The sequence below is a fragment of the Heptranchias perlo genome, chromosome 1 (assembly GCF_035084215.1).
Source record: "Heptranchias perlo isolate sHepPer1 chromosome 1, sHepPer1.hap1, whole genome shotgun sequence".
NCBI lineage: Eukaryota > Metazoa > Chordata > Chondrichthyes > Hexanchiformes > Hexanchidae > Heptranchias > Heptranchias perlo.
This window is the reverse complement of record NC_090325.1, coordinates 70,909,889-70,923,797: the sequence shown is the minus strand read 5'-3', so window position 1 is coordinate 70,923,797 and position 13,909 is coordinate 70,909,889. Positions and strand designations below refer to the sequence as shown.

At 43.9% G+C, this 13,909-nt stretch overlaps 1 protein-coding gene across 1 annotated transcript in view; it reads right to left on the bottom strand.

Annotated features, from left to right (window-relative positions):
* Positions 1-13,909, bottom strand: part of ipo11 (importin 11) — a 711,960-nt gene that overhangs the window by 427,266 nt on the left and 270,785 nt on the right. The window contains exon 16 of the mRNA XM_067986592.1: positions 3,540-3,666. Within this exon, the coding sequence (XP_067842693.1) occupies positions 3,540-3,666 (127 nt within the window). The remainder of the gene's footprint in view (positions 1-3,539; positions 3,667-13,909) is intronic.

Genomic DNA, 13,909 nt, shown 5'->3' with positions numbered 1-13,909 from the left:
ACATATGTAAATGAACATTGAATGTACAATGACCTCATGGTATGTGAATGCACACTTAATGTACAATGGCTTCATAAAATATATTCGTGAGTGTACTTTGTTGAAAACTCTGAAAAAAGGCGTTTTTCTTTTCTATTGTGCAATAGCTGCAAAAACACAATATTAAATGGATGATTTTTTAAATTAAATTATAAACTGAAGATGGAATTGCTGCATTCATTTCTTAGCCAATGGCAAAAAAGTAAATTGTTTGCTCAGATTACTGGACGTTTATAAAATATTTAAGTCACTGTCCTCGTTTGATTTTGTTTTCTTCTTCTCCTTCCCAGGACACTGTGGACAACATGGTGCTTCTGGCCAATGGAAAGCACACAAGAAAAAAAGTGCTAAATTCTGAGTATTTGTGTGTTATGTTTTGTGAATCCATGTCTCTTAGGAACTGGAATAAAAGTGGCCAAATGAATTTCATTTAGAACCAGAGACAGGAGATTTGCCACATTTGTCTCTTGATGGCTGTAAGTTGAAAACATTTGCCCAATCTCAAATCCAGTTTCTCGGGGGCAAAAGTTCACAGCACAGAGCTTTCCATAATTTAACTGCCAGAAAGGGTCATTAAGATGACTTATGTTACATTTCCATTGCAGCACTGGTGCAAGTTAGGACAGTGTACAGAAGTTTACCCTGCACACAACATAGGATTGTGCTTGGTGCTACTATGGAGTTTAAAAAGTGACGCAATATTTAATTCCCTCATACAGAGGTTACAAAACTGGGGCGCGTGGCAAGGATATCGGTTGGGGGGGGGGGGGCGGTCATGAGCAGAACAGGCTGACTGAGAAGGAAAGCCATCGATGCACCCTCACATAGCCAAAGAAGGTGCATCGAGTCTGAATTTCTTTAAATTTTAAATTAGATGAGCAAATTTTAGTTTAAATTCAAAGAAAAAATACACTCCAATGCAGCCTTGCATAAGGCGATCTCAGCACAACACGCAATTGGGACAATTTCCACTTTTAGAAATCAGTGGGAATTCAAACATCCTGCGCTGTGCTGAGATCACTCTATGCAAGACTCATCAGTGCGTGCTGTAACGTTTGTTGTTTGATAATTGTGAGATAATGGAGCATTTTTAAAGCATAAAGTTGAGGGTGTTAATCCCGTGGAAGGAATAAATACAGCTGTGCAAAAGAAAAATTGGAAATACAATCCTCCCTACTTGGACTTGGGATTCACATTTACTGGTTCTGACAAAAATCGTCAATCACAATGTGTTGTTTGTGTTGAAGTTCTTGCTCAGGGTAGCATGAAAACAAGAAACCTAAAACGCCACTTGGAGACCAAACATCTTGCCTTCAAAGTTAAGCCACGAGATCTTTTCAAACAAAAGCTCTTTTAACTGAAAGAACAATTCAAAGTTAATCAAAGAAATTTGATGGTTGTCTCATGGTAAAGTTTTGGCAAGAATATGCGAACTCAGGGAGGATGCTGCATGTTTTTGATCGACTCTGAATCACCATCTCACCATCATTTCTTCGATCAGTGCTTCCAGGTTTTACTGGGCTATTTGGCCGACATATTTGACAGGCTCAATGAACTTTAAGTTTAAATCATGGATGAAAAAGTACAGAGCTTTGTCAAAAAAATGTTTTGCTACTCATTAGTAGCTATGTGCTGCAAAAGAATGTATCCACGTTCATAACTACGTTCCCAACATTGTCCTCTGTTATTATGAGTTGTGAAATGTCTGTCCTAGAAGTTAACGATGACATTTTAGAGGATTTTTCAGCTTTGCACAAAATTCAGCAAATATTTTCCTAAAAGTGGGGTAAGCATTCAGGTGCAGCAAGTAGTTAGGAAGGCAAATAGTATATTAGCCTTCAATGCAAGATGATTTGAGTACAGGAGCAAGGATGTCTTACTGCAGTTATACCCGGCCTTGGTGAGACCACACCTGGAGTAGTGTGCGCAGTTTTGGTCTCCTTACCTAAGAAAGGATATACTTGCCATAGAGGGAGTGCAGCGAAAGTTCACCAGACTGATTCCTGGAATGGCAGGACTGTCGTATGAGGAGAGATTGGATCGACTCGGCCTGTATTCACTCGAGTTTAGAAGAATGAGAGGGGATCTCATTGAAACAGAAAAAATTCCGAACAGGGCTTGGTGCTACTATGGAGTTTAAAAAGTGACGCAATATTTAATTCCCTCATACAGAGGTTACAAAACTGGGGTGCGTGGCAAGGATATCGGTGGGCGGGGGGTCTTGCATAGACTGGATGCAAAGAGGATGTTTCCCCTGGCTGGGGGGTCCAGAACGAGGGGTCACAGTCTGCGGATACGGGGTAGGACATTTAGAACTGAAATGAGGAGAAATTTCTTCACTCAGAGGGTGGTGAACCTGTGGAATTCTCTACCACAGAAGGCTATGGAGGCCAAGTCACTGAATATATTTAAGAAGGAGCTAGATAAATTTCTAGACACAAAAGGCATCAAGGGATATGGGGAGAGAGCGGGAATATGGTATTGAGATAGAAGATCAGCCATGATCATATTGAATGGCGGAGCAGGCTTGAAGGGCCGAATGGCCTACTCCTGCGCCTATTTTCAACGTTTCTAAGTGAATTACAAGATTTCGCCTGGGTGCGAAATGCGTTTCAGAGAACTTTGTGGCAAAGCCAAGATTGCCTCGAGTCTAAAAGTGAATTTGACTGGCAGTGCTGGGGACTTTGTTTTGAGAGAAAATTTTAAAGCCAGGGTTCTTGATCAGTTCTGGCTCACAACTCAAAGAGTTCATGAGTTGACCCAAACAGCTGTTGAAATATTTGTCCACTTTACAGTGGGATTTTCTTCATTTACTTAAATCAAAAACAAGCATAGAAGCCACTTAAATGCAGAGACTGTTTTGTGGTTGAAACTCTCCGAAATCAAACCAAGATTCCACAAATTATGTGCTAGCAATGACGCTCAACCAACTCACAAAGATAAGTGTGAGTCACCAAGTGTTCTTTTGTGTTCAAGTTTATTCCGTTTTATAGTACTGGAATTGTGCTATTAATATTGCTTTCTGTCTCAAACAAAATGTTATGTTAGCCGAGAAAATAAAATCCTCTTGTTCTAAGCAAAAATACAGAGGATGAAATTGGCTTTCGCCAGTAGTGCGAAACAGACTCATTGAATTGTCAGCTCGTTTTACGCTGCGGTCGATCGTTGACTTCTATGGAAAACAAAATTGCACATGGTGTAAACCAGCTTATCGATATTTTGTGGTACTAGTGAAGACTAATTTCACCCCCACTGTTCCATAAAAAGAGGTAAGCATGCATCTTCAAAGGGGAGCTCAGCAAAAAAAAAGGTTGGAAACCTCTGCCCGAGCATCACTCCAGCTTGAACAAACCGCTGACAGATCATAACGTCCTTCAACTTAGTGACCACCAAAAATACATACCAGTATGTTAAAAAGTAAAATATATTATGAACTTATGTTAATAGCCAGTAAAGAAATTCAGTACTTCTAAAAATATAAAGTGTATTTGAAAACATACCACAAGGTCTTGGTCCTGCATGAGATTAAGGATAGCCTCATATAACATTGGTCTTAATTCGGATTTAAATTTTACAGAGATCCATTGACCAATCAACCAAATCACCCTCCGCCGAATAAGCTTGTATCTGTATAATCAAAAAAAAATACAGCTGATTACATGCAATAATTTTGTATCTGTATATCAAAAAAAAATGATTAAGTTAGTAACTTATTAAAAAAGTGTTGTAACAAAACATGTTAACAAAATTAGCTTTAATGAACAATACATGAGTAACAAATACCAAAAAAACCTGCCAGATTCAATTAGTTACTGTTACAGTACCTTTCAAGACCTGTTTCTAGAACGATGGAATGCATTCATATTAGTTGGTGCAAATTAACAATTCAATCCAGGTCTGATTTCTCTGTATAACTTGAATAGAGCTGAACAATGAATAGCCAATACTTTTTTTTTTAATTACAACCCATCTTTACAAATGCTGACTGATAAATCCTAGAAAGCTGAGGGAACAGTAAAAATGCAGGTGCCTCCCAACAATGTAACTTTCATATGCACATATAAACATGAGGAGGGAAATACCATTGGACCCATAAATGCCCACCCCATCCATTACATCATACAACTTTGTGCACTTCCCTCCCAACCTCCAGTAACACAAACTCCTTCGGAACACAAAATAAAATTGAGGTAAAATTCCTCCACAACTCCATAAAGCAACCAAGCAAACGCCAGGAGACATGGTTGCCCATGGAGCATCACTAGACAGACTTATCGAACTCACACTTCCCAATAAACCATAACATTATTCTCCTTCAGGAATTTATCACATCCCTTCATAAAGGTCTGTAGTATAATCTCATTGCTGTCCAGAGCGAGGAGGGTGGAGGGGGAAGAGCGAGGAGGGTGGAGGGGGAAGAGCGAGGAGGGTGGAGGGGGAAGAGCGAGGAGGGTGGAGGGGGAAGAGCGAGGAGGGTGGAGGGGGAAGAGCGAGGAGGGTGGAGGGGGAAGAGCGAGGAGGGTGGAGGGGGAAGAGCGAGGAGGGTGGAGGGGGAAGAGCGAGGAGGGTGGAGGGGGAAGAGCGAGGAGGGTGGAGGGGGAAGAGCGAGGAGGGTGGAGGGGGAAGAGCGAGGAGGGTGGAGGGGGAAGAGCGAGGAGGGTGGAGGGGGAAGAGCGAGGAGGGTGGAGGGGGAAGAGCGAGGAGGGTGGAGGGGGAAGAGCGAGGAGGGTGGAGGGGGAAGAGCGAGGAGGGTGGAGGGGGAAGAGCGAGGAGGGTGGAGGGGGAAGAGCGAGGAGGGTGGAGGGGGAAGAGCGAGGAGGGTGGAGGGGGAAGAGCGAGGAGGGTGGAGGGGGAAGAGCGAGGAGGGTGGAGGGGGAAGAGCGAGGAGGGTGGAGGGGGAAGAGCGAGGAGGGTGGAGGGGGAAGAGCGAGGAGGGTGGAGGGGGAAGAGCGAGGAGGGTGGAGGGGGAAGAGCGAGGAGGGTGGAGGGGGAAGAGCGAGGAGGGTGGAGGGGGAAGAGCGAGGAGGGTGGAGGGGGAAGAGCGAGGAGGGTGGAGGGGGAAGAGCGAGGAGGGTGGAGGGGGAAGAGCGAGGAGGGTGGAGGGGGAAGAGCGAGGAGGGTGGAGGGGGAAGAGCGAGGAGGGTGGAGGGGGAAGAGCGAGGAGGGTGGAGGGGGAAGAGCGAGGAGGGTGGAGGGGGAAGAGCGAGGAGGGTGGAGGGGGAAGAGCGAGGAGGGTGGAGGGGGAAGAGCGAGGAGGGTGGAGGGGGAAGAGCGAGGAGGGTGGAGGGGGAAGAGCGAGGAGGGTGGAGGGGGAAGAGCGAGGAGGGTGGAGGGGGAAGAGCGAGGAGGGTGGAGGGGGAAGAGCGAGGAGGGTGGAGGGGGAAGAGCGAGGAGGGTGGAGGGGGAAGAGCGAGGAGGGTGGAGGGGGAAGAGCGAGGAGGGTGGAGGGGGAAGAGCGAGGAGGGTGGAGGGGGAAGAGCGAGGAGGGTGGAGGGGGAAGAGCGAGGAGGGTGAAGGGGGAGTGAAGGTTAGAGAGAGAGTTGGGGCGTGGGGGGGGGGGGCGGTGGGGAGATGGGGAAGCTCTACCTAACCATTATCTCTCTCGACCCCTCCACTGCCTCTGTGTTGTCGGACTGCTTGTCCAGCATCCAACCCTGGTTGAGTCAAAATTTTCTCTTTGGGAAAACTGAAGCCATTGTCTTCGGCAACCTCCGTTCCCTAGCCACTGATTCCAACCCCTTCTCTGGCCACTGTCTCAGGCTGAATCAGACTGTTCACAACCTCGGCATCTATTTGACCTTGATCTGAGCTTCCGACCCCATATCACAAAGACAGCCGACTTCCACCTCTGTAATTATCGCCCGACTCCGCCCCTACCTCAGCCCATCTGCTGCTGACACCCTCATCCGTGCTTTTGTTACATCCAGACTCGACTATTCCAATGCACTCCTGGCATCCTCCACCATCAATAAATGTAAGGGCTTCCAAATCTCTGCTATCTATATCCTAACTTGCATCAAGTCCCATTCAGCTATCACTCCTGTACTCGCTGAACAACGTTAGCTCCCGCAACACCTCGATTTTTAAATTCTCATCCTCATGTTCAAATCCCTCCATGGCCTTGCTCCTCTTTGTAACCTTGCTCCTCTTTGTAACCTCCTCCAGTCCTACAACCCTCCAAGAACTCGGTGTTCCTTCAACTCTGGCCTTTTGTACGTCCCTACTTCCTTCACCCCGGCAATGGCAGCCTTCAGCCTTTTAGGCCCTAAGCTCTGGAATTCTCTGCCTAAATCTCTCCTCCTCCCTTTCCTCCTTTAAGACGGTCCTTAAAACCTACCTTTGCCCAAACTTTAGGTCACCTGTCCAAATGTCTCATTCTTTTGCTGTGTCAATTTTTGTCTGATTACGCTCCTGTGAAGCATCTTGAGAGGTTTTACTACATTAAAGCCACTATATAAATGCAAATTGTTGTTATACATGTGCTGTTGTTGATTCCGGCGCTTATATAACCACACCTCATTATAAAAATACCACTACACGTAAATATATAACTGGCAAGCCCTCAGATACAGTGAAAACTTAACAGCTTTCAGCAAGTATGGCAGCCTCATCATAATACAGCATGTGTCAAATTAAAATTGTCAAAACAACTATGCATGCTATCCTACTAGATTTACTATTTATGCATACAAAATCTGAATCTTATTTGCAACTTTATGGTAGAAATAGTAATTTCCACAGTGCAGCTGGGTATTATACAGATCATTAACCAAATGTCATACAAAGACACATTTCTACAGAAGCTTTACAAGGTGCATTTATCTATTTCTACATTGGACACTACAAGGAAGAATGGCTCAATAAAGACATGTATTAGGTATCATTTGATTAGTGTGATCAAAGTTGTATTGCTTATCAAATTTAAGAAAAAGCAATGAAAAAAGCTGATTGCATTTCAACTGGGCCGAAAAAGCATCATCAATCCTACAGCTGTTCAGTAAATAGCCTTCTTCGGGTGAGATCCTCGACAGCAACTACATGCAACAGATTTTATGAAATGTTGAACCATTTATGTGTCATTGTCTTTTCCCTATTATTCTTTTTGCTTTTTCAGTTAGACCTGGAGTTGAGGTGCTAACTGGAGTTCGACATGTATAAACATCAATTCCCACTTAAATTCTGGCTAACTTCACCTCATCAACCTGCCAGCATTGATACCCTGTCAGTAGTTTCCCAACATTCCATTCTGTGTTCCACAGATCACATAAAATTCTATCCTATAAAAAAGCTATTTCAAGTAAAGGCCATTTCAATATGTATTGTAATCATGTTTTTTATATTACAGTTAATGCTCCTAAGCCTGTAAAAGCTGCTTTTTGTCCTTTGATCTTTTTGTTCATTGAGGTGAGGAATCTTGGGAAATAGAACACTTTGTCATCTCAGCCACCCCAGTGTTGGCCTCAAACACTCCTAGTCAACTATATCTGCTGCTCCTGGTCAACTATATTTGCAACAAATATATATTCCTTTCAGGCCCAAAACCCCAACAGGAAAAGTGGTCCAACCGTGGCTAACAAAAGAAATTAAAGATAGCATTAAATCAAAGGAAGAGGCATATAAAGATGCCAGAAAAGGCAGTAAGCCTGAGGATTGGGAGCATTTTAGAATTTAGCAAAGGAGGACCAAGAAATTGATAAAGAAAGGGAAAATAGAATATGAGAGTAAACTAGCGAGAAACATAAAAACGAACTGTAAAAGCTTCAATAGGTATGTAAAAAGGAAAAGACTGGCGAAGGCAAATGTGGATCCCCCACAGACAGAGGCGGGAGAATTTATAATGGGGAATAAGGAAGTGGCAGAGAAATTAAACAAATACTTTGTGTCTGACTTCACGGAAGAAGACACAAAAAAACTCCCAGAAATACTAGAGAACCAAGGGTCTGGCGAGAATGAGGAACTGAAAGAAATTAGTATCCGTAAAAAATACTAGAGAAATTAATGGGTCTAAAAGTCAATAAATCCCAAGGACCTGATGATCTACATCCCAGGGTTTTGAAAGAGATGGCTATAGAGATGGTGAATGCATTGGTTGTCATCTTCCAAAATTCTATAGATTCTGGAATAGTTCCTGCAGATTGGAGGATGGCAAATGTAACCCCACTACTTAAGAAAGGAGGGAGAGAGAAAACAGGGAACTACAGACCTGACAGCAGTAGTTGGGAAAATACTAGAATCTATCTTAAAAGATGTGATAACAGGACACTTAGAAAATAATAATAGAATTTGGCAGAGTCAACATGGATCTATGAAAGGGAAATCATGTTTGACAAACCTATTGGAGTTCTTTGAGGATGTAACGAGTAGAATAGATAAGGGGGAATCAGTGGATGTGGTGTATTTGGATTCAGAAGGTTTTCGATAAGGTCCCACACAGGAGGTTGGTGAACAAAGTTAGAGCACATGGAATTAAGATTGAGAATTGGTTAACAGACAGAAAACAGAGAGTAGGAATAAACGGGTCTTTTTCAGGTTGGCAGACTTTGACTAGTGGGGTACCGCAGGGATCGGTGCTTGGGCTCCAGCCATTCATAATCCATATCAATGATTTGGATGAGGGGACCAAATGTAATACTTCCAAGTTTGTTGATGACACAAAACTAGGTGAGAATGTGAGTTGTGAGGAGGATGCAAAGAGACTTCAAGGGGATTACAGACAGGCTAAGTGAGTGGGCAAGGACATGGCAGAGGGAATATAATGTGGAAAAATGTGAAGTTATCCACTTTGGTAGGAAAAACAGAAATGCAGAATATTTTTTAAATGGAGAGAGATTGGGAAATGTTGATGTTCAAAGGGACCTAGGTGTCCTTGTACATGAGTCACTGAAAGTTAACATGCAGGTGCAGCAAGCAATTAGGAAGGCATTTGGTGTGTTGGTCTTTATTACAAGAGATTTTGAGTACAGGAGTAAAGATGTCTTACTGCAATTATATAGGGCCTTGGTGAGACTGCACCTGGAGTATTGTGTACAATTTTGGAGTCCTTACCTAAGAAAGGATATACTTGCCATAGAGGAAATGCAAGAAGATTAAAAGTGATTCCTGGAATGGCGGGATTGTCGTATGAGGAGAGATTGAGTAGACTAGGCCTGTATTCTCTAGAGTTTAGAGGAATGAGAGATGATCTCATTGAAACATACAAAATTCTTACAGGGCGCGACAGGGTAGATGCAGGGAGGATATTTCCCCTGGTTGGGGAGTCCAGAACCAGGGGTCACAGTCTCAGAATAAGGGGTAGGCCATTTAGGACTGAGATGAGGAGAAATTTCTTCATTTAGAGGGTGGTGAATCTTTGGAATTTTCTACCCCAGAGGGCAGTGGAGGCTCAATCATTGAGTACATTCAAAACAGAGACTGATAGATTTCTAGATATTAAAGGCATCAAGGGATATGGGGATAGTGAGGGAAAATGGCGTTGAGGTAGAAGATCAGCCACTGAATGGCGGAGCAGGCTCGAGGGGCTGGATGGCCTACTCCTGCTCCTATTTCTTATGTTCTTAACTATAACACTGCATAATAGAGTAAATTTGCCTATACTCTGCCGTAACAATGCGTCTCCAGCCCCGACCTCGGGAAAGCATCCCTTTTGAACCAGAGTAATATTCTTTCATTTCTCACACCAGCTATCCTGTCTTCTCTCAGTGGGATTGACAATTTAGTGCTATTTTTGTAATTTGTGCCAATGTCTACGAAGGACTGGGTTGAGACTGCCCAAACGCATTTCATGCATGGCTCTGACAATCAGCGAAGACGACTTGCTTGCAATGAACAGAACAAAATGGCTGTTACCAATGCCCTCTCCGAGCTCCACTTGTCCATGAGATCCACCGCCTGCTCTCTTGACCCTATTCCCACTAAACTGGTGACCAGCCAACTTCCCGTCCTGGCCCCCATGGTAGCTGATATTGTAAACTGTTCCCTCTCCTCAGGTACTGTCCTCCTCCCGTTCAAATCTGTCATCATAACCCCTCTTCAAAAAACCCATCCTTGACCCCTCTACCCTTGCAAACTACCACCAAATCTTCAACCTCCTATTCCTGTCCAAAGTCCTTGAATGTGTTGTCATCTCCAACTCTGTGTCCATCTTTTCCTCAACTTCATGTCTGAACCTCGCCAATCAAGTTTCCGCCCCGCCACAGCACTGGAAAGACACTAATCAAAGGCACAAATGATATGCTCTGCGATTGTAGTGCACCATCTCTCCTCGTCCCACTCGACCTCTCTGCAACCATTGACAGAGTCGATCATTCCATCCTCCTCCAAGGCCTCTCCTCCATTGTCCAGTTGATTGGGACTACCCTAGCTTGGTTCCACTCTTACTTATCCAATCGTAGCCAAAGCACCTCCACCAAGGGCTTCTTTTCCCACCCTCGCACCATTACCTCTGGAGTCCCCCAAGGATCTATCCTTGGCCCCCTTCTATTTCTCGTCTGTATGCTACCCCTCAGCGGGGAGGTCAGGTGAGAAATAGGAGAAATTTAGAAATCTAATGAGAAAAGTCAAGGCAACAGACAGGGACAGCGAGTTTAACAGTAATAGTGCATCAGCAAATAAGGTCAAAGCAGGGAAAAAGACAAAAAAGTTAAAATTAAAGGCTCTTTACCTGAATGCATGGAGCATTCGTAATAAGATAGATGAATTAGATGCACAAATAGAGGTGAATGGGTTTGACCTAATGGCCATGAGACGTGGTTGCAAGGTGACCAAGATTAGGAACTAAATATTCCAGGGTGTTTGACGTTCCGAAAAGACAGGCAGAGTGGAAAAGGAGGGGGTGTAGCCCTGATAATAAAGGATGACATAAGGACAGTGGTGAGAAAGGATCTTGGCTCAGAAGATCAGGAAGCAGAATCAGTATGGGTGCAGATAAGAAATAACAAGGGGCAGAAAACACTGGTAGGAGTAGTTTAAAGGCCACCAAATAGTAGCTATACTGTTGAACAGAGTATTAATCAAGAAATAATAGGAGCTTGTAAACAAAGGTAATGCAATAATCGTGGGGGTCTTTAATCTTCATATAGACTGGACAAATCAAATTGGCAAAGGTAGTCTGGAGGATGAGTTCATGGAATGCATTCGAGACCGTTTCCTAGAACAATACGTCATAGAACCAACCAGGGAACAGGCTATTTTAGAACTTGTACTGTGTAATGAGACAGGGTTAATTAGTAATCTAACAGTAAAAGATCCTCTGAGGAAGATTGATCATAATATGAACTTGGGGAAATAAATAGTGATGTCTTGAGGAGTGTAAATATTACAGAGAGGGAGGTGCTGGAAGTCTTAATGCGCATCAAGATAGATAAATCACCGGGACCTGATGAAATGTATCCCAGGACATTATGGGAGGTTAGGGAGGAAATTGCGGGTCCCCGAGCAGAGATATTTGAATCATCCACCGCTACAGGTGAGGTGCCTGAAGATTGGAGGGTAGCAAATGTTGTGCCTTTGTTTAAGAAGGGCGGCAGGGAAAAGCCTGGGAACTACAGACCGGTGAGCCTGACATCTGTAGTGGGTAAGTTGTTAGAGGGTATTCTGAGGGACAGGATCTACAGGCATTTGGAGAGGCAGGGACTGATTAGGAACAGTCAGCATGGTTTTGTGAGAGGAAAATCATGTCTCACGAATTTGATTGAGTTTTTTGAAGGGGTAACCAAGAAGATAGATGAGGGCTGTGCAGTAGACGTGGTCTACATGGACTTCAGCAAAGCCTTTGACAAGGTACCGCATGGTAGGTTGTTACATAAGGTTAAATCTCATGGGATCCAAGGTGAGGTAGCCAATTGGATACAAAATTGGCTTGACGACAGAAGACAGAGGGTGGTTGTAGAGGGTTGTTTTTCAAACTGGATGCCTGTGTCCAGCGGTGTGCCTCAGGGATCGGTGCTGGGTCCGCTGTTATTTGTTATTTATATTAATGATTTGGATGAGAATTTAGGAGGCATGGTTAGTAAGTTTGCAGATGACACCAAGATTGGTGGCATTGTGGACAGTGAAGAAGGTTATCTAGGATTGCAACGGGATCTTGATAAATTGGGCCAGTGGGCCGATGAATGGCAGATGGAGTTTAATTTAGATAAATGTGAGGTGATGCATTTTGGTAGATCGAATCGGGCCAGGACCTACTCCGTTAATGGTAGGGCGTTGGGGAGAGTTATAGAACAAAGAGATCTAGGAGTACAGGTTCATAGCTCCTTGAAAGTGGAGTCACAGGTGGATAGGGTGGTGAAGAAGGCATTCGGCATGCTTGGTTTCATTGGTCAGAACATTGAATGCAGGAGTTGGGATGTCTTGTTGAAGTTGTACAGGGCATTGGTGAGGCCACACTTGGAATACTGTGTACAGTTCTGGTCACCCTATTATAGAAAGGATATTATTAAACTAGAAAGAGTGCAGCAAAGATTTACTAGGATGCTACCGGGACTTGATGGTTTGACTTATAAGGAGAGGTTAGACAGACTGGGACTTTTTTCCCTGGAGAGTAGGAGGTTAAGGGGTGATCTTATAGAAGTCTATAAAATAATGAGGGGCATAGATAAGGTCGATAGTCAAAATCTTTTCCCAAAGGTAGGGGAGTCTATAACGAGGGGGCATAGATTTAAGGTGAGAGGGGAGAGATACAAAAGGGTCCAGAGGGGCAATTTTTTCACTCAAAGGGTGGTGAGTGTCTGGAACGAGCTGCCAGAGGCAGTAGTAGAGGCGGGTACAATTTTGTCTTTTAAAAAGCATTTGGACAGTTACATGGGTAAGATGGGCATAGAGGGATATGGGCCAAGTGCAGGCAATTGGGACTAGCTTAGTGGTATAAACTGGGCGACATGGACATGTTGGGCCGAAGGGCCTGTTTCCATGTTGTAACTTCTATGATTCTATGAATTTCACATTGAGTTTGAGAGTGATGTACTTAACTCAGAAACTAGAGTCTTAAACTTAAATAAAGCCAATTACATAGGTATGAGGGGCAGCTGGCAAAGGTAGATTGGGAAATTAGATTAAAGGGTATGATGGTAGATAAGCAATGTCAAACATTTAAAGAAATATATCAATATTCGCAATGAATACACATTCCATTGAGAAATGAAAACTCCACAGGAAAAGTAATTCATCCTTGGCTAACTAAAGAAGTTAAGGATAGTATTAGATTAAAAGAAAAGGCCTATAAAGTTGCCAAGAAGAGTAGTAAGCCTGAGGATTGCGAGTGTTTTAGACACGAGCAAAGGATGACCAAAAAATTGATAAAAAGGGAGAAAATAAGAACATAAGAACATAAGAAATTGGAGCAGGAGTAGGCCAATCGGCCCCTCGAGCCTGCTCCGCCATTCAATAAGATCATGGCTGATCTGATCCCAACCACAAATCTAAAGAACACAAGAAGTCGGAGCAGGACCCGGCCACATAGCCCCTGGGCCCTCTCCGCCACCCACAGGGCATTGACCGATCCGAACTCAGCTTCATGTCCAATTTCCTGCCCGCTCCCCATAACCCCTAATTCCCTTTACTTCTAGGAAACTGTCTATTTCTGTTTTAAATTTATCTAATGATGTAGCTTCCACAGCTTCCTGGGGCAGCAAATTCCACAGACCTACCACCCTCTGAGTGAAGAAGTTTCTCCTCATCTCAGTTTTGAAAGAGCAGCCCCTTATTCTAAGATTATGCCCCCTAGTTCTAGTTTCACCCATCTTTGGGAACATCCTTACTGCATCCACCCGATCAAGACCCTTCACAATCTTATATGTTTCAATAAGATCGCCTCTCATTCTTCTGAACTCCAATGAGTAGAGTCCCAATCTACTCAACCTCTCCTCATATGTCC